This window comes from Ranitomeya imitator, chromosome 7, assembly GCF_032444005.1.
Source record: "Ranitomeya imitator isolate aRanImi1 chromosome 7, aRanImi1.pri, whole genome shotgun sequence".
NCBI lineage: Eukaryota > Metazoa > Chordata > Amphibia > Anura > Dendrobatidae > Ranitomeya > Ranitomeya imitator.
In genome coordinates, this window is record NC_091288.1 from 122,054,085 (window position 1) to 122,074,259 (window position 20,175).

A 20,175-nucleotide genomic window follows, 5' to 3' on the forward strand; every position below is an offset into this window, starting at 1 on the left:
AATTTGTCAGCTGTTCAAAGGGTTCCGTTCTATACCAAAAAACTGTTGTAAATGCTTTAATGAACTGCAGCCATAATGTCCAAACATCCATAAGCTTATGTTTCTAAAATTGTGTTTAAGAGAAGATGAATATAGAATACTGTGAATTCTTGTAAGCTGCATGCTGGATCAAACAAAACAGAGCAACTATCCAGAAAATAGGGTAAAATCCACCACTAGATTGAATATTTCCAACCTTTATATCTTCTCTTTGAAGATTGTTCCATGTTACAATTATTGATATTTTATATCAGACAGAACATGGGAAAAATATAATCCTACATCTGAATTGCTGCCTGTAGCTTCAATAATGAGGCCCGCAGACATTAGTTGACTGCCGGTCTTGCTGCATTCATAAAGTGGGTGTACAGCTGAGACAACCACTTGAGCCCCTTAGGGACCAGGTGAGCTTTTGTTTTTGCACTTTCGTTTTTTCCCTTCCCTCATTTCAAGAGCCATAATTTTTTGATATTTCCGTTGATATAGCAGGAGGAAGGCTTGTTTTTTGTGGGCCGAGTTGTACTGTACAATGACATTATCAATTTTATCATGTGATGTAATGGAAAGCAGGGGAAAAAATGTAAGAGTAGCAAAATAGCAAATAAAAATATCAAATCTGCAATCATTTTGTGGGATATACATTTTTATTTACAGTATTCATTTTACTCTAAAAATTCCCAGACAATATGATTTTTTTTTGGCAGTGCAACTATGGTGATTCCAAATATGCATAGTTTTTTGTTTTATTTAACGTAAGTGGTGAACAAAAATGTAGAAGTTTGTAAAAAAAAATGTTTGCTTCTGTTGCCCCTTTTCTGAGTGTTATAAATTTTGTAATTTTTGGGACATGGAACTGTGTGAGGTCTTGTTTTTATTGATATTATTTTGCGGTATTTGCAATGTTTTGATAGCTTGTTATTGATAGTTTTGATAGCTTGTTATTACAATTTTTATGTTGTTCCTGCAGCTGAAAAACAGCAATTCTGGCATTTTTTTTCATTACACCACTTACTGAGTGGATTTACAGTGGGGCAAAAAAGTATTTAGTCAGTCAGCAATAGTGCAAGTTCCACCACTTAAAAAGATGAGAGGCGTCTGTAATTTACATCATAGGTAGACCTCAACTATGGGAGACAAACTGAGAAAAAAAAATCCAGAAAATCACATTGTCTGTTTTTTTAACAATTTATTTGCATATTATGGTGGAAAATAAGTATTTGGTCAGAAACAAAATTTCATCTCAATACTTTGTAATATATCCTTTGTTGGCAATGACAGAGGTCAAACGTTTTCTGTAAGTCTTCACAAGGTTGCCACACACTGTTGTTGGTATGTTGGCCCATTCCTCCATGCAGATCTCCTCTAGAGCAGTGATGTTTTTGGCTTTTCGCTTGGCAACACGGACTTTCAACTCCCTCCAAAGGTTTTCTATAGGGTTGAGATCTGGAGACTGGCTAGGCCACTCCAGGACCTTGAAATGCTTCTTACGAAGCCACTCCTTCGTTGCCCTGGCGGTGTGCTTTGGATCATTGTCATGTTGAAAGATCCAGCCATGTTTCATCTTCAATGCCCTTGCTGATGGAAGGAGGTTTGCACTCAAAATCTCACGATACATGGCCCCATTCATTCTTTCATGTACCCGGATCAGTCGTCCTGGCCCCTTTGCAGAGAAACAGCCCCAAAGCATGATGTTTCCACCACCATGCTTTACAGTAGGTATGGTGTTTGATGGATGCAACTCAGTATTCTTTTTCCTCCAAACACGACAAGTTGTGTTTCTACCAAACAGTTCCAGTTTGGTTTCATCAGACCATAGGACATTCTCCCAAAACTCCTCTGGATCATCCAAATGCTCTCTAGCAAACTTCAGACGGGCCCGGACATGTACTGGCTTAAGCAGTGGGACACGTCTGGCACTGCAGGATCTGAGTCCATGGTGACGTAGTGTATTACTTATGGTAGGCCTTGTTACATTGGTCCCAGCTCTCTGCAGTTCATTCACTAGGTCCCCCCGCGTGGTTCTGGGATTTTTGCTCACCGTTCTTGTGATCATTCTGACCCCAAGGGGTGGGATTTTGCCAGGAGCCCCAGATCGAGGGAGATTATCAGTGGTCTTGTATGTCTTCCATTTTCTAATTATTGCTACCACTGTTGATTTCTTCACTCCAAACTGGTTGGCTATTGCAGATTCAGTCTTCCCAGCCTGGTGCAGGGCTACAATTTTGTTTCTGGTGTCCTTTGACAGCTCTTTGGTCTTCACCATAGTGGAGTTTGGAGTCAGACTGTTTGAGGGTGTGCACAGGTGTCTTTTTATACTGATAACAAGTTTAAACAGGTGCCATTACTACAGGTAATGAGTGGAGGAAAGAGGAGACTCTTAAAGAAGAAGTTACAGGTCTGTGAGAGACAGAAATCTTGATTGTTTGTTTCTGACCAAATACTTCTTTTCCACCATAATATGCAAATAAATTGTTAAAAAAACAGACAATGTGATTTTCTGGATTTTTTTTTCTCAGTTTGTCTCCCATAGTTGAGGTCTACCTATGATGTAAATTACAGACGCCTCTCATCTTTTTAAGTGGTGGAACTTGCACTATTGCTGACTGACTAAATACTTTTTTGCCCCACTGTATTTGTTTTATATTTTGATACATTGGAGTTTTACGAATGCAGCGATATCAAATATGAGCATTTTGTATTATTTCTTAATGTGGTAAAAGGGGGGAGAATTGAACGTTATAATTTATTTTATTTTATTTTTACTTTTTTGTTTACTGTTCACTGTATTTGTTAGTCCCCTTAGGGGACTTGAACATGCAATCATCCGATCACTTATGCTATATACGGGAATGCCACAGTATTGGCGTATAAGGGTATGTGCACACAATGTGGATTTTGCTGCGGATCCGCAGCAGTTTCTCATGAGTTTACAGTACAATGTAAACCTATGGGAAACCAAAAACACTGTGCCAATGCTGCGGAAAAAAACGTGCGGAAACGCAGCAGTATGTCAATTCTTTGTGCGAAATTTGCAGCGTTTTTACATCTGCTCCAATAGAAAAGTGCAGATGTAAATCCACAGCGGAATCCGCAGTAGAAACGCGATAAATCCGCAATAAAAACCGCAGCGGTTTTCCCAGGCAGATTTATCAAATCCGCTGCGGAAAAATCCGCAGAGGAGCTCTATACGTGTGCATATACCCTAAAGCAGACCTCACATTCTCCTCTAAATACCAGCCATGGGCTGATTTTCACAGGAGTACCGTGATGACAGATACAGGGGTCTTCAACAGACCCCTGCCTGTCATGGCAACCCACCAGCATCCCACGATTGTGTGGCAGGAGTGCCGATGAGGGGTTAGAATGGCGTGTTCCCCTTGTTTAATGTAACTATTCTATTAGTTTGTTATGACATTATTTTAAAAGCAATACACCCAAAATATTTATTTCAGATATTTTTCAAGAATGCTTGATGAGTATAACAACTTTGTTAAAAAATCCTGTTCAAACATTGTCTGCACCTATTTTTGTGGTGTAATTGTCCCACTAGGCCAGCACCCAGTCGATATAAATGTCACAGCAGCGATCCATCCATTTATTACATTCCATGTGATCATTTTGAGACTGTTTCATAGGATTCAATTCTTTTTGTAAAAACAAAAACAGATATTCTTCCGTAGAGGTTATCTTTTGATTCTTAGCGATCGTTGAGTCATTTTTCATTACTGATTCATACCTGGGCCTATGCTCTACTTCTGTTTGTTCCACTGTTGTATAAACTTTAGTGAGTCTCTTGCCTGTGGCCCTGAAATGCTGTGTTGTCTAGGTGTATGTGCACATCTTAAGTATTTGCCACAGACGTTTCTGCATCAAAAACGTGTTTCTTGGCGGTAAAAATGCTGCAAAAAGAACGCATGTCTCGTCTCTGTGTGCATTTGTTATGCGTTTTTATTCCAATCGTTCAAGTGGGTGATAAACGTTGCAAAAACGCTGAAAGAATTGACATGGTGCGGATTGAAACTGCTTCAATCAGTAAGTAACAAATAAGCAGCGCTTGAGTCAGATTTCAGAAATCTCACTGTTTGCTCGGACAGTGAAATGCTGCATTTTATGTGGCAAACATGTGCACATACCTTTACGGGAAATTAAAAAGTAAAAACGTTTGTAAAGACAAATCTTATAATAACTAAAGACAAGCAAAAATCTGAAGTAAATGTTCGTCTGTTATTTATATTTAGGGAGCACCTGGACCTCCTGGACCCCCAGGATCACCCGGACAATCTGGCCAACCTGTAAGTAGATTTACAATTACCGGTGTATGTGTATGTGTGTGTGTATATATATATATATATATATATATATATATATATATATATATATATATATATATAATATATATATATATATATTAAATATATATATATTAAATAAATATATATATATATATATATATATATATATATATACTGTGCTGATTTCACATATTACTTTTTGGAGGTTTTTGGTACATGCGCTGTTGTGTTTGTAGATGAGCTGTGAACTCATTGCAATAATTGGGCCTATTCATGTGTGCTTTTAGCAGACCAATTGTTAAAAAAAAAAACATTTTCTTCTTCAAAGGGAATCTGCCCCTACATCATGCTGCTCTCAGAGGGAGTAGCAAAAATATGGCAACAAATACCTTGATTCCTATGATGTGTCACTTACTGGGATGTATAGTGCAGTTTTAATAAACTCACCGTTTTCTCTGCTACAGATCTAGCAGCTCTCTGAATGCTGAGCTCTGTATAGTCCTGCCTCCAGCACTGATTAGCAGCTATCTGTGTACGCTGAGAATAGGCAGAAAGCTGCCAATCAGTGATAGGAGCAGCATTATACAGGGCTTGTGAAAAAGCTAAACTGCATGGCAGTAGATTTACTTGTCCTAAAGTGATAATCTCCTGCTGATAAAACTGTGATTTTACCAAAACTACAGCAAATAGTAGTACAGACAGTTCTCAAACTACGCTTCAGGCCAGTCTCACACGTCCAGATAATTCCGGTACTGGAAAAATCGGTACCGGAATTATCCGTGTCCGTGTGCCCGTGCATTTCTGTGGCACATCAGTGTGGCACATCAGTGTGGCACACGTGTGCCACCCGTGTGCCGACTGGGTACCACATGCACCGTGCAGGAGACAGCGCTAAAGTTTAGCTCTGTCCCCTGCATCTGGTGCTGAAGCCGCCATTCATATCATCTTTGCAGCAGCGTTTGCTGTAGAGAAGATATGAATATTCCTTTTTTTTTTTTTTGGTTCTCGTGTTTAAAATAAAGATCCATGTCCCACCCCCTGTGCGCCCGCCCGCTGTTATTAAAATACTCACCCGGCTCCCTCGCTGGCGCTGCTTCCTGTCCTGGCCGCACCTTCTCCTGTATGAGCAGTCACATGGGGCCGCTCATTTACAGTAATGAATATGCGGCTCCACCTCTATGGGAGGTGGAGCCGCATAATCATGACTGTAATCGGCGGCCCCACGGGACCGCTCAGGCCATTCGCTGGGGTTTACAGCCAGGAGCATAGCTGCATTATAGCAGAGCTCCTGGCTATAATAAAAACTAACCCCTTCAGATGGATCTACAACATGGGACCTTACAGATCTTCGGAAGGTATGTATATTGTTGGTTTATTATTTTTTCTTTGTCACAGAGCGAGGGTCTTCAGCGAGTGGATTGAGCGTACAATAAAATATTACAACAAACGGTGTGTTTATTTCATTATAACATTATAATATATGTTCATTTCATTATATATTCAGTCTATGGGGGTGAGAAAAATACAGATCACACACGGACCAGCAGTGTGACTTGCGAGAAATACGCAGCGGTGTGCTCTAGAAAAGCCGGCAATTCAGTGCGGTGTACAGTAAAATCACACAGACACAATAGAATAGAATAGGTAGAATAAATGTGTACACATAGAATATATATATATATATATATATATATATATATATATATATTCTATCAGTGAGACACATACATATATATATTTATATTTCATTCAGCGCTAGATAGCAGAAAAGACGGTAATTCAATTGCCGGCTTTTCCTATCTCCTTCACAAACCCGACAGGATATGAGACATGGTTTACATACAGTAAACCATCTAATATCCCTTCTTTTATTACATATTCCTCTTTACTAATGTAACAAGTGTCTGTGTGTAAAATTTGGGGTCTCTAGCTATTAAATTAAAGGGTTAAATCCTGGAAAAAATTGGCGTGGGCTCCCGCACAATTTTCTCCGCCAGAGTGGGAAAGCCAGTGACTGAGGGCAGATATTAATAGCCTAGAGAGGGACCATGGTCATTGCCTACCCCCTGGTTAAAAACATCTGCCCCCAGCCACCCCAAAAAAAGGTACAGGTCCTTCTCAAAAAATTAGCATATAGTGTTAAAGTTCATTATTTACCATAATGTAATGATTACAATTAAACTTTCATATTATAATATTCATTATCCACCAACTGAAATTTGTCAGGTCTTTTATTGTTTTAATACTGATGATTTTGGCATACAACTCCTGATAACCCAAAAAACCTGTCTCAATAAATTAGCATATTTCACCCATCCAATCAAATAAAAGTGTTTTTTAATAACAAACAAAAAAACCATCAAATAATAATGTTCAGTTATGCACTCAATACTTGGTCGGGAATCCTTTGGCAGAAATGACTGCTTCAATGCGGCGTGGCATGGAGGCAATCAGACTGTGACACTGCTGAGATGTTATGGAGGCCCAGGATGCTTCAATAGCGGCCTTAAGCTCATCCAGAGTGTTGGGTCTTGCGTCTCTCAACTTTCTCTTCACAATATCCCACAGATTCTCTATGGGGTTCAGGTCAGGAGAGTTGGCAGGCCAATTAAGCACAGTAATAACATGGTCAGTAAACCATTTACCAGTGGTTTTGGCACTGTGAGCAGGTGCCAGGTCGTGCTGAAAAATGAAATCTTCATCTCCATAAAGCATTTCAGCCGATGGAAGCATGAAGTGCTCCAAAATCTCCTGATAGCTAGCTGCATTGACCCTGCCCTTGATGAAACACAGTGGACCAACACCAGCAGCTGACATGGCACCCCACACCATCACTGACTGTGGGTACTTGACACTGGACTTCAGGCATTTTGGCATTTCCTTCTCCCCAGTCTTCCTCCAGACTCTGGCACCTTGATTTCCGAATGACATGCAAAATTTGCTTTCATCAGAAAAAAGTACTTGGGACCACTTAGCAACAGTCCAGTGCTGCTTCTCTGTAGCCCAGGTCAGGCGCCTCTGCCGCTGTTTATGGTTCAAAAGTGGCTTTACCTGGGGAATGCGGCACCTGTAGTCCATTTCCTGCACACACATGTGCACGGTGGCTCTGGATGTTTCCACACCAGACTCAGTCCACTGCTTCCTCAGGTTCCCCAAGGTCTGGAATCGGTCCTTCTCCACAATCTTCCTCAGGGTCCGGTCTCCTCTTCTCGTTGTACAGCGTTTTCTGCCACATTGTTTCCTTCCAACAGACTTACCATTGAGGTGCCTTGATACAGCACTCTGGGAACAGCCTATTTGTTGAGAAATTTCTTTCTGGGTCTTACCCTCTTGCTTGAGGGTGTCAATGGTGTCAATGCTGGCCTTCTTGACATCTGTCAGGTCGCTAGTCTTACCCATGATGGGGGTTTTGAGTAATGAACCAGGCAGGGAGTTTATAAAAGCCTCAGGTATCTTTTGCATGTGTTTAGAGTTAATTAGTTGATTCAGAAGATTAGGGTAATAGGTCGTTTAGAGAACCTTTTCTTGATATGCTAATTTATTGAGACAGGTTTTTTGGGTTATCAGGAGTTGTATGCCAAAATCATCAGTATTAAAACAATAAAAGACCTGACAAATTTCAGTTGGTGGATAATGAATCTATAATATATGAAAGCTTAATTGTAATCATTACATTATGGTAAATAATGAACTTTAACACTATATGCTAATTTTTTGAGAAGGACCTGTACATCTGGGGTGGCACTTGGCCACTCTCTTCCCACTTCCGTATAGCGGTGGGATATGGGGTAATGATGGGTTAATGCCACCTTGCTATTGTAAGGTGACATTAAGCCAGGTTAATAATGGAGAGGCGTCAATTATGACAACTATCCATTATTAATCTAATAGTACGAAATGGTTAATAAAACACACACATTATTAAAAAGTATTTTAATGAAATAAAGACACATGGTGTTTTAATATTTTATTATACTCTTAATCCACCTGAAGACCCTTGTCACCTGGAACAAAGTTAAAAAAAAAACAACAATATTCCATACCTTCCGTCATTCAGTCTTGTACCACACTGTAAATCCATCTGAAGGGGTTAAATCATTTTACATCCAGGAGCTCTGCTAATGCAGCTGTGCTCCTGTCTGTAAAACTTGGTGAATGAATGGAATGCTGAGGAATGTACTGTAGTTACCTCTAGCCGCGGTGATGCGCCCTCTGCTGGATGAACTCATATGAACTCGAGCCTGGGAACTTTTCAGAATATTTTCCCATGCTCAAATTTCTCTCTATACATATGTATATATGTGTCTCACTGATATATATATATATATATATATATATATATATATATATATAGACTGCATATATGTTTTTAATAATATTTGAGCCGATGGATCCATGATATGTCGATTTTGCAAGCCTGCGAGAAAAAATCGCCGTACGGAAGCCATACGGATGACACACGGATAAATTTGTGCATAAAAATCGCTTCCTCGCATTCAATACGGAACAGTGTTTTGGGACGATTACCGCGTATTACGGCTGTAAAAAACGGACCATATTTTCATACGCTGAGTGTGACGCCGGCCTTACTCAGCTGCTATTAATCTTTTACTTCAAGCACATTTTCCTATCCTACAGAATGTATCCGTAAAAACGGATGCCCTGCTGATGGTCCATATACTGATGGTCCGTATACTGATGATCCGTATGACGTGCAATTGTTTTCTCGCACTTATCAGATGTCGGAGTGAAATCACAGCTGGCTGCATTTTTTTCTCATGCCAAATACAGCTGAGAAAAATACACCCTGCCCCGTTGAATAACATTGGTCTGAGAAGTTGAACTATCCAATGTTTTATCGGCTTGCACTTGTCTGAGTTATAAGTCAGTGTGAGTGAGCCCAAAGGCCATTGGGGAGAGAATATTGGGCAGATGACCAAAATTGTAAACAAAAATCCATCCTTGTTGCTCATAGCAACCAATCACATTGCAGTTTTTCATCATATCAAAGCAGTTTAGACCGTTTTGATAAACTATTCTTGGTATGGTTTTCCCAGGAATTCACTAGTTTCCCATATATTTCCTAGTTTCATACTCCTTGTGGTTCACCCTGACCTCATGACTCTCTAGTGCAGTGAATTCCTAGAAAAATGTGTATTTTATTTGGTAGGGGCATATGCAGCCATTCTTATGCCCCACCGCCTTCTCGCTTCATTGCTTTTCTTTTTCTCTAGCTTACATCTAGTAATACCAATGCTGGTCTTGTGTCTGAATAGTCAATATGCATTTATTTCCTCTTGTTTTCTGCCAACAGGGATCTCCTGGTTATCAAGGATCCCCAGGGGAATCTGGACCACCTGGTCCTCCTGTAAGTAACTACTGTGTACAAATCTGTCCATACATCAGCAGAATCTTGGGGTCTGTGCACACAACATCTTCTTCAGGCACATGTCACTCTGAAAACCACCTGAAAAAGCGATTTCAAACCTCTCAAAAGAATGAACATATGCATTTCTTGGTAAAGGCGACTTGTTGTTCATATGTACATGCTTTTGATCATCTTGTAACAGCTTCAGGTGGTTTCCAAAGACACCAAGTGGTTAATAGTAGTAGCCTGAGCAATCTTCGGGTATTTTCTGCCTATACTTTACAAAAGAAGTCAATGGGAAAACTCAAAAGACGCCCAGTCGATTTTTTAAGTGTCAATGGCGTTAATGTTGAATGGCATTAAAAAAAGACCATAAGACACTAGTAACAAAAAAAACACCAAAAAATGCAGGAACAAAATGCTAAAAATAAAACTTGGGTGGTCAAAAACTTTGAAAAAGTACTGAAAAGAAAAAATGCACTAAAAGGGAAGCTTGAGGGGAAAAAAATGCGGTAATTTCCTGAAGCATGTGACTATTGGACAACTCAGCAGGTTCTGCTGCCTGAAAAAGACATCAACATTTCTTTGAGTTTTAATATATGCCACCTTGTCAGTCTCCTAGAAAACCTTTGATCATCATCTGCCTGCGTAGCCCAGTTATTGACCTTACACGCAGTCTAGAAGCTTTTATAGTGAGGTCACCTTTAAAGGGACTCTGTGAACACAGAATGACTGATCCTACCAAGTCCATGGGAGGCGATCATTTATATACACCTTCCCACTTGCATGTTTTCCCTCAGTATCCACCCTCCTCTTCTTTGATTATCAGCTCTGGCTTTGTAGACCCAGAGAAGGGAGGATATACAGTGCCTTGCGAAAGTATTCGGCTCCCTGGAACTTTTCAACCTTTTCCCACATATCATGCTTCAAACATAACGATACCAAATGTAAATTTTTGGTGAAGAATCAACAACAAGTGGAAACAATTGTGAAGTTGAACAAAATTTATTGGTTATTTTAAATTTTTGAGGAAAATCAAAAACTAAAAAGTGGGGCATGCAATATTATTCGGTCCCTTTAATTAAATACTTTGGTGCGCCATATTTTGCTGCAATTACAACTGCAAGTCGCTTGGGGTATGTCCCTATTAGTTTTGTACATTGAGAGACTAAAATTCTTGCCCATTCTTCTTGGCAACCAGCTTGAGCTCAGTGAGGTTTTATGGAGATTGTTTGTGACCAGCAGTTTTCAGCTATTTACACAGATTCTCGATTGGATTGAGGTCTGGACTTTGACTTGGCCATTCTAACATTTGGATATGTTTATTTGTGAACCATTCCATTGTAGATTTTGCTTTACGTTTGGGATCATTGTCTCCATCCCAGTCTCAGGTCTTTTGCAGATTCCAACAGGTTTTCTTCAAGAATGGTCCTGTATTTGGTTCCATCCATCTTCTCATCAATTTTAACCATCTTGCCTGTCCCTGCTGAAAAGCAGGCCAAAACCATGATGCTGCCACCACCATGTTTGACAGTGGGGATGGTGTATTCAGGGTGATGAGCTGTGTTGCCTTTATGCCTAACAGATCGTTTGACATTGTTGCCAAAAAGTTCGATTTTGGTTTCATGTGACCAGAGCACCTTCTTCTACATGTTTGGTGTGTCTCCCAGGTGGCTTGTTGCAAACTTTAAACGACACTTTTTATGGATATCTTTGAAAAAAAGCTTTCTTCTTGCCACTCTTCAATAAAGGCCCGATTTGTGCAGTGTACGACTGATTGTTGTCCTATGGACAGACTGTCCCACCTCAGCTGTAGATCTCTGCAATTCATCCAGAGTGATCATGGGCCTTTTGGCTGCATCTCTGATCAGTCTTCTCCTTGTTTGAGATGAAAGTTTAGAGGGACAGCTGGGTCTTGGTAGATTTGCAGTGGTAAGATACTTCTTCCATTTCAATATGATCATTTGCACAATGCTCCTTGGGATGTTTAAAGTTTTGGAAATCATTTTGTATCCAAATCCGGCATTAAACTTCTCCACAACAGTATCACGGACCTGCCTGTTGTGTTCCTTGGTCTTCATGATGCTCTCTGTGCTTCAAACAGAACCCTGAGACTATCACAGAGCAGGTGCATTTATACGGAGACTCGTCTACACACAGGTAGATTATATTTATCATCATTAGGCATTTAGGAAAACATTGGATCATCAAAGATCCACAATGAACTTCTGGAGTGAGTTTGCTGCACTGAAAGTAAAGGGGTCAAATAATATTGCACGCCCCACTTTTCAGTTTTTGAATTTCCACAAAAATTTAAAATAACCAATACATTTTGTTCAACTTCACAATTGTGTTCCACTTGATGTTGATTCTTCACCAAAAAATTACTTTTGGTATCTTTATGTTTAAAGCATGATATGTGGGAAAACTGTACATGGGAAACGCGCAGGTGGGAAGATGTATATAAATGATTGGCCGCCATGAAACACTGAGCACCTGTACACACATAAGATCCAACAAATCAAGGAAACGAGTTTCCTTTATTTATATAGATGACTTATCCCCAGGATAGGTGGATATCTGACACTCAGCAGCCAGGGGTTCAAGAGAGGCCTGAATGTCTTCCTGGAGCAGAACAATATTGTATCATACAATTATTAGGTTCTGTAGAAGGACGTAGATCTGGGGATATATAGGAATATAGGCTGAACTGGATGGACAAATGTCTTTTTTCAGCCTCACTAACTATGTTACTATGTATGTTACTATGTTACTCCGATCAGCTGGTAGTGCTCTGGATGCTGGGTGCAAACACTGTAAACAGAGCTCCATGTAATGTGTAGCCGCTGCCGGGTGCTGCAGAACATTTCCTACTCCAAAGACCAGGAGCTTCAAAACAAGTGGGGCTGTTTTTGTGTCAGGAAAAATTGTATTTATTTAATACCGACACATTTATATAATTATATTTTCTTTGCCTGTCAATAAATCATGGTTTACAAGATCTCTGCTTGCTGTAATTCACATAAAACATTCGATTTATCAGATGGGAATAAATACAGTTGTCTGCTAAAGAAAAAAAAAATTACTCCAACTTAGATGTATCTGAATGACATTATATATCCTAAGTCATATTGCAAGGCTTGTTAAATAGTCAATATTGACTTTTAGGATCACGGCTTCCATTAGGTGGCACTAGAGTTCAACTCCTTTACCTCTCTGAAAAGAAAATTTGTAAATTTAATTTTCCAGAGGAGCATACTTGGCTTATAAGTCTCCTCACTCTGACATGCCAGGCTTGGCTTGTCACTCTCCGAAGGAGAAATGTTACCCCTCAGACATTATGGCACAAAAAGGAAATGTTTGACTTGCTTGTTATAGTTTGTATGGCCTGTAGATGTCACCCATAGTTTATAAGATTCAATTGAATGCAAATAGAATTCCTGCAAGCAGCGTGACTTAGGATACAAGAATAAGCGCATGTAGAACATTAATCTGTTCCCCTTAGTCACGCCAGCAGCACTATAAGGGGATATTTCTGCTTCTGTGCACTAATAGGACACATGGCATTTTTAATTAACCAAAGGAAACACTAACTATATCGCCATGACCCCATAACATATGTCTATGCCCCGTCTATCTTGTGTTTTTAAGGCCGGTTTAGATGGCTGTATTTCAGCCTTATATGACTATGAGGTTGTAAGCCGAGGCCGAGAAACCTGCGATCAGTCCAACCATTTTGGTCTCTGTATGGACAGTGAAACATGTCTACCTGAACCCCAGTTTATAAAGTAGAAACAGGGCCAGAAACCTGTGCTGCTGTTAGGAAAACACATCAACATTGAGATTCTGCACTTACATCCTACCTGCAGTATGATCAGCGTCGGACTGGAGCACCTTGGGCCTACCAGAGAAAATCATTCTTGGGGCCCACTATGTAGCTACATAGAAATAGATACAAGACCACCAATTTTACGGTAAAAAGCACTAATATCAGGGTATAATATAAGGTAGTTTACATCTTAATTATGCAGCAATGGTTTGGGTAGCCCCACATAAAATATAATGCAGTCCCCCCTCATAGAATATAATGCAGCACCCCACAAAATATAATGCAACCCCCTCAGGTATAAAGCAGTCTCCACCATAGAATATAATGTAGCACCCTCATAGGGTATAATGCAGCCCCCTCATATAGTATATATAATGCAGCCACTACAGAATATAATGTAGTCCCCTGAGAGAATGCAGCCCCTCCATAGAGTATACTGTAGCCCCCTCATATAGTATGATGTTAAACCCCTTAATATAATGTAGTGTAGTCCCTTGAGAATAATGCAGTTCCCCCACAGAATATAATGTAGCCCCCTCATAAAGTATAATACAGCCCCTCTCCACCCCATCATTGTCCTCATCACCACCTCCATCACTGCCTTCTCCCCCTCCACCCCTATCATTCTCCCCCACTACCTCCCTTACTGCCCATTCCACCACCTGCATCTTTGTCTCCTCCTCTACGATCATTGTCCATTTCATCACCTCCATTATCATGTCCATTATTGCCTCCCCCCACCACCATCATTGCCCATCACCTCCATCATTGCCTCCCCCCACCACCATCATTGCCAATTTCATCACCTCCATTATTGCCTCCCACCACCACCATTGCCTCCCCCACCACCATCATTGCAAATCACCTCCATCATTGCCTCACCACCATCATTGCCTATCACCTCCATTGCCTATCACCTCCATCATTGCCCATCACCTCCATCATTGCCTCCCCAACCACCATCATTGCCAATCACCTCCATCATTGCCTCCCCATCTTCATTGCCTATCACCTCCATCATTGCCCATCACCTCCATCATTGCCTCCTCCACCACATCACTGCCCATCACCTCCATCGTCTCCCCCACCAATATCATTATCCTTCACCACCACACACACACCTCACCGCAGCTCATCACACACACATGCAGGCACTAACACACACTCTCACACAAACGCAGGCACACACACACGCATAGGCACACACATGCGCAGGCACACACACTCTCACATACACTGCACGTGTCTCAAAGCGCCCCTCTCCAGTCACAGCAGAGTCCGCTTTAATGTACTCACAAGATGCAGTCTTTCTGGGCAGTCTCCCTGTATTTGTCCTCTGACCAGGAGCTCTCTCTGTCCTGGAGCGCAGCTGCTCTGACCGCTGCTTCCGCTGCTCTGCTCCCTGCATGCGCGCTTTTCCCACTCTCTGCCCGGCTTCCTTCCCGTCCCAGTCTCTAAGTCTGCCCCCTGGGGAACCTGTAACACAGCTCAATGGTTCCAGGCATAGAGCCGAGAAGGTAACCGCCCCCAGACTTTTCTTGTGCTTCACCTCCTTACACGGTATCATGGAGAGTCCTGCTCTAGTCCCTACATACAGGGTCTGACATTGCACGCTGCACTTCTTTTCATACATGATTAATGGCCATATACACTCATCTCAACTCTATCGAAATCATTGCTGTTCATCACATAAGATCCTTCAATAAAAGGTCATTCACACATAATGAACAGAACATTTACATTTCTTAAGCTGGAAAGTCACTTTATGTTATTCTATTTTCTTTATAGCAATGGTGTTTTCATACACTCAAAACCCATATAATTTATGCTAATTTTTTTATTTTAAGGGACCTCCTGGACAAAATGGACCTCTCGGACCTATTGGTCCATCAGGAAAAGATGTAAGTACATGTTCTATCATCTGAAATAGAGCGGTAACTAATGGATGGTCATTATAAGCTGTAATGCATGATCAATATATTTATCAAAAACTAGATGTGTTATCATATTATTATTATTTATTCTTAGTGAACCATTGATACCTTGGTGCTGTATATGAGGAGAGGTTACATACAAAAGACAAATATAAAACACGGTGAACATCTACTAATAGTGGCAGACCGGTAGAGAGAGGAGAAGACTCTACCCTTGTGGCCTTACATTCTCCAGGATAATGGGGGAGGAGGCAGTAGGTTCTGGGGTCATTGCAGGCTGTAGGCCAGAGGTGTCAAACTGCATTCCTCGAGGGCCACAAACAGGTCATGTTTTCAGGATTTCCTTGTATTGCACAGGTGATAATTTAATCACCTGCACAGAATGATTCCAGCACTTTGTGCAATGCTAAGGAAGTCTTGAAAACACTCATGGTTTGCAGCCCTCGAGGAATGCAGTTTGACACCTCTGCTGTAGGCTGTGCTGAAGACATGAGTTTTCAAGTCCACCTGAAAGTTCAGAATGTGGCGGATAATCAGAGATGTTGGGGCACAGAATTCCTGGTTATGAGGGATACTCGGGAGAAGTTTTGCAGGCGATTGGGTGAGGAACGTATAAGTGTGGAGGAGAGAAGGTCTTATGAGAAGGTAACAGGAAATGAGTCCAGAGATATACGGAGGAGACAGATTATGGGTGGTTTAGTAGGTCAGTGTTAGTAGCTTGAAGTGGATACGTTGTGGTGTTGGGAGCCAATGAAGGGATTTGAGAGGAGAGGAGTAGAGAGGAGGATTAGTCGGGCATTATATATGGTGTCCATGCGGCACATGGTTACATGGTTAGAGTGATTTCATTGAATGTATCAGCTACATTAGTTTGGCTCCAAATATAACGTTAAGGTTCACTAGAAATATAGACGAGATTATATTACATTGCAGTGTGACATGGTGCAACATCTTGAGCAGTATTCCCATGACTTTGCACAAAATGAAAAATGCAAACCACTTGTGTTGTTTTTTTTCTCCCAAGGAGGCTATATTACCTTCTATGCTTAAGTTATACTTATTAATATCTCACCGTGGGGAAGGCAGGATGGGAACACACACTTTGGGGTGGCGGTTACTCTGCATGTGGTATTGCACAGCCTCAATGTCATGGCATTTACTCAGGCAGGATTCACAGATCTCTGTGTCATGGTCCATGATTCACACACCGGCCTGTGGGGGTCTCACTCAACTCAACAGTCTCGTAGGCATAAATGAGGTTGTCAAAATCAGTTCCAGAGACCCGCGGCCAGTCATTGCATCGCGACCTATACATGGATGTGTATATCCATGTTTAGACATACACAAGTATCTCCATTGTTTCACACAGCAGAACCAAAGGTAAAAGAATAATAAAGTTGATCAGCACGTCCAAAAAATAGATAAAATCTTCACATTTTATTCCATACATGTCAAACAATTAAAATCCACATGTTGGTGATGGACAAAAGCATTCATACGCATTTTTGGCTCTGTGTGCACCCTTAGTCCTAGAAAATGTGAACACATTATGGAAATATACCTATAAGAACAGACATCCCCAATCATGTGGAGCCAAATGGTGAAATACAATGATGAATTGGGCCTTGTATGCTTTCCTGAAATAATAGACACACGCAGGCAGGCCCATGGGCCGTGTTATCTCTCTATTGCAGCATGCTTGTGTGCGTGGAGGCTATAACGCTAACCTCAGTCACTCAGATTCTAATACAAGTACAACAAGTGCAAGATGGACCTGAACACGTGCCCGCCAACAACTTACAACACATTCCTTACTTTTCTCTAGGGTGAAAACGGTAGACCTGGAAGACAGGGAGACCGCGGAGTCGCTGGCGCCCCTGTAAGTAGGACTGAAGCTGATCTTGTATCAGAGTGAGTGAGGAATACTGTCAGCCAATGCAAGCTTTTAATCTGCACACTAAAAGATGCAGCCATATTAGACAGGTAACATTTCTTTGTTTTTTAGGTATCTATACAGCACACATTACAGAAAACAGCATTTCTTATAGTAACACGTTATGGTATAACACAAAATAAAAGTGTCACTGTGCAGTAAACTGTAACTGGACACTTAACACAGCAATAGCCAATGAATGAGATCACTTAGGTATCAGGTTACACTTTTCTGCACCATCAGATCTTGCTGCATTGTTGCATGTGTGTTAGGTTAATAAATGCTACATGTATATGTGAGTGATACTGAAGTTACACCTAAGGATAATAATTATAACAAGAGATTTCGTTGTTTGCATGTAGGGTGGCAGAGGACCACCTGGTATGGCCGGCTTCCCAGGAATGAAAGGCCACAGAGTAAGTATTTTATCACAATCTCTTATCTATTTTATCATCTTCTAATCAAAGAGCACATTGGCTATTAACATACAATCTACATAATATATATGATAGAGTAAATGATCAATAATTAATTATATATTACATTTAGATAGTAATTTTATATATCTAGTATCCATCCCTTACTTATTTATGTATTCTGGAGACTTTTTCCATATCATATAGCCCTCCCTCTATTCAGTATAGTTTGGTGGCACAAGAAAAACATACCGGTAACTAAAAAAAACTGCAAGAACACACATCCTTCCCCAAATTACCACTAGGTGGCTACACCTCGCACCTCATTCACAAGTGATTCTATATAACCTGCAGGACTACAGATGTAGCATGACCTTATTACTAGATATGTCAGCCAGTCTGTGTGTATCACAGCTACACCATTGTATCTACAAGATGCGACAACTGAGAGCAAGATTCAAAATAGACCATCTACGATCACATCAGTGGTGACTGGTACATGTAATCCATATTATGCAAAGCACTAACCATACAATCTTAACTGGGCATTAGTTGTACACTTATCAATTACATTTAATACTATATTATATTTATTTATACATTCATACTATTTGCACACTGTATCTGTACACTTAACATAAAGTCTACAGCTAGAGCTTTTCTCAGCATTTACATTATAGTTCCCATAGGCCCAATTTACCAGACGGAGGCCACAAGTTTTATATACATATACAAATCTAATATATAAAGCTGAATGTATGTACAGTACGTATGTGTGTATGTCCGGGATTGGCATCTTAAACGTCGCTGCTACAGCCACAAAATTTTGCACAGTCACACGTCTGGACCCCGAGAGCGTCATAGGTTATGTTGTGAGGCGAAATTTTAACCCCGCGCATTCCAATTCACCAAAGAATTTTGCCCCTATTTACATAATGGGGAAAAAGTGAAAGGAAAAGTGTTGGAGGCAAATTGACAGTTGCCAGATGTGAACAAGGGGGACTTAAAGAAGGAGAGCGATGGCGCCGAAGAGTATATACCATACAGTTGCTAAGGTGGGGCCCCGACATGGGATACTCCCCACACACGGGGATATGAACACACACACACAAAATGCGCCACACACTACCACGTGCTTGAACACATATACTACCCTCAGCACACATTTCACCACACAAACACCAACCTCGCCACATAAAAGTCGAAACACAAAAGTCGCCGCTCAAAACTCACCACGCGCAAAACTCGCCACATGCAAAACAAGGCTCACGCAAAACTCGCCACACGTGCAAAACTTACCTCATGGAAAACTCGCCACACGCAAAACTTGAACACGCGGAAAAATTGCCACATGCAGAAAAGTTGCAACACATGCAAAAGTTGCCTCACACAAAACTTGAACATACTCAAAACGCACCACACATAAAACTCGCCACGTGCAAAACTCGCCATGCAAAATACTTGCTGCACACAACTTGCTACACTAACCTGTCACATGCAACTCGATACACAAAAAGTTGCTACACGCATGTTGCCACTCAAAACTCATCTCACAAAAGTCGCTACATGCATGTCGTCACACGCAACTCAACACACACAACTTGACATATGAAACTCGCCCTAAAACACACACAAGTCTGGTATTATCCTTCAAAAATAAAAATCTGATTAATAAGCAGACAAGCTACAAGAGCAACAAATGTACCATATAGGAAAAACGGCAGCTGTCAGTCACATGACCTGTCTATTATGTGTATGTGTGAGCTAATATATACTGCCAGGGGGGAGGGCTTCTTGATTGGCTGGGGATTTATCAGGCTGCCAATTTAGCTTACAAATACTGAGGTAAAAATACTGAGCAAATAACGTGTGAACAAGGTCTAATACAGGAGGAGATGACATACAGATATATACTATATACAGGGGAGATGACACACAGATATACACTATATACAGGAGAGATGACACACAGGTATATACTATATACAGGAGAGATGACACACTGGTATATACTATATACAGGGGAGATGACATACAGGTATATACTATATACATGAGGAGATGACACACAGGTATATACTATATACAGGAGGAGATGACATACAGGTACATACTATATACAGGGGAGATGACTGACAGGTATATACTATATACAGGAGAGATGACACACAGGCATATACTATATACAGGAGGAGATGACACACAGGTAAATACAGGAGGAGATGACACACACATATATACTATATACGGGGGAGATGACACACAGGTATATACTATATACAGGAGGAGATGACACACGGGTATATACTATATACAGGGGAGATGACATACAGGTACATACTATATACAGGGGAGATGACACAC

General features: G+C 40.8%; 1 protein-coding gene across 1 annotated transcript in view; it reads left to right on the forward strand.

The window, feature by feature from the left end:
- Positions 1 to 20,175, forward strand: part of COL3A1 (collagen type III alpha 1 chain) — a 335,593-nt gene that overhangs the window by 79,730 nt on the left and 235,688 nt on the right. The window contains exons 6-10 of the mRNA XM_069733786.1: positions 4,278 to 4,331; positions 9,646 to 9,699; positions 15,376 to 15,429; positions 17,288 to 17,341; positions 17,758 to 17,811. Of these exons, the coding sequence (XP_069589887.1) occupies positions 4,278 to 4,331; positions 9,646 to 9,699; positions 15,376 to 15,429; positions 17,288 to 17,341; positions 17,758 to 17,811 (270 nt within the window). The remainder of the gene's footprint in view (positions 1 to 4,277; positions 4,332 to 9,645; positions 9,700 to 15,375; positions 15,430 to 17,287; positions 17,342 to 17,757; positions 17,812 to 20,175) is intronic.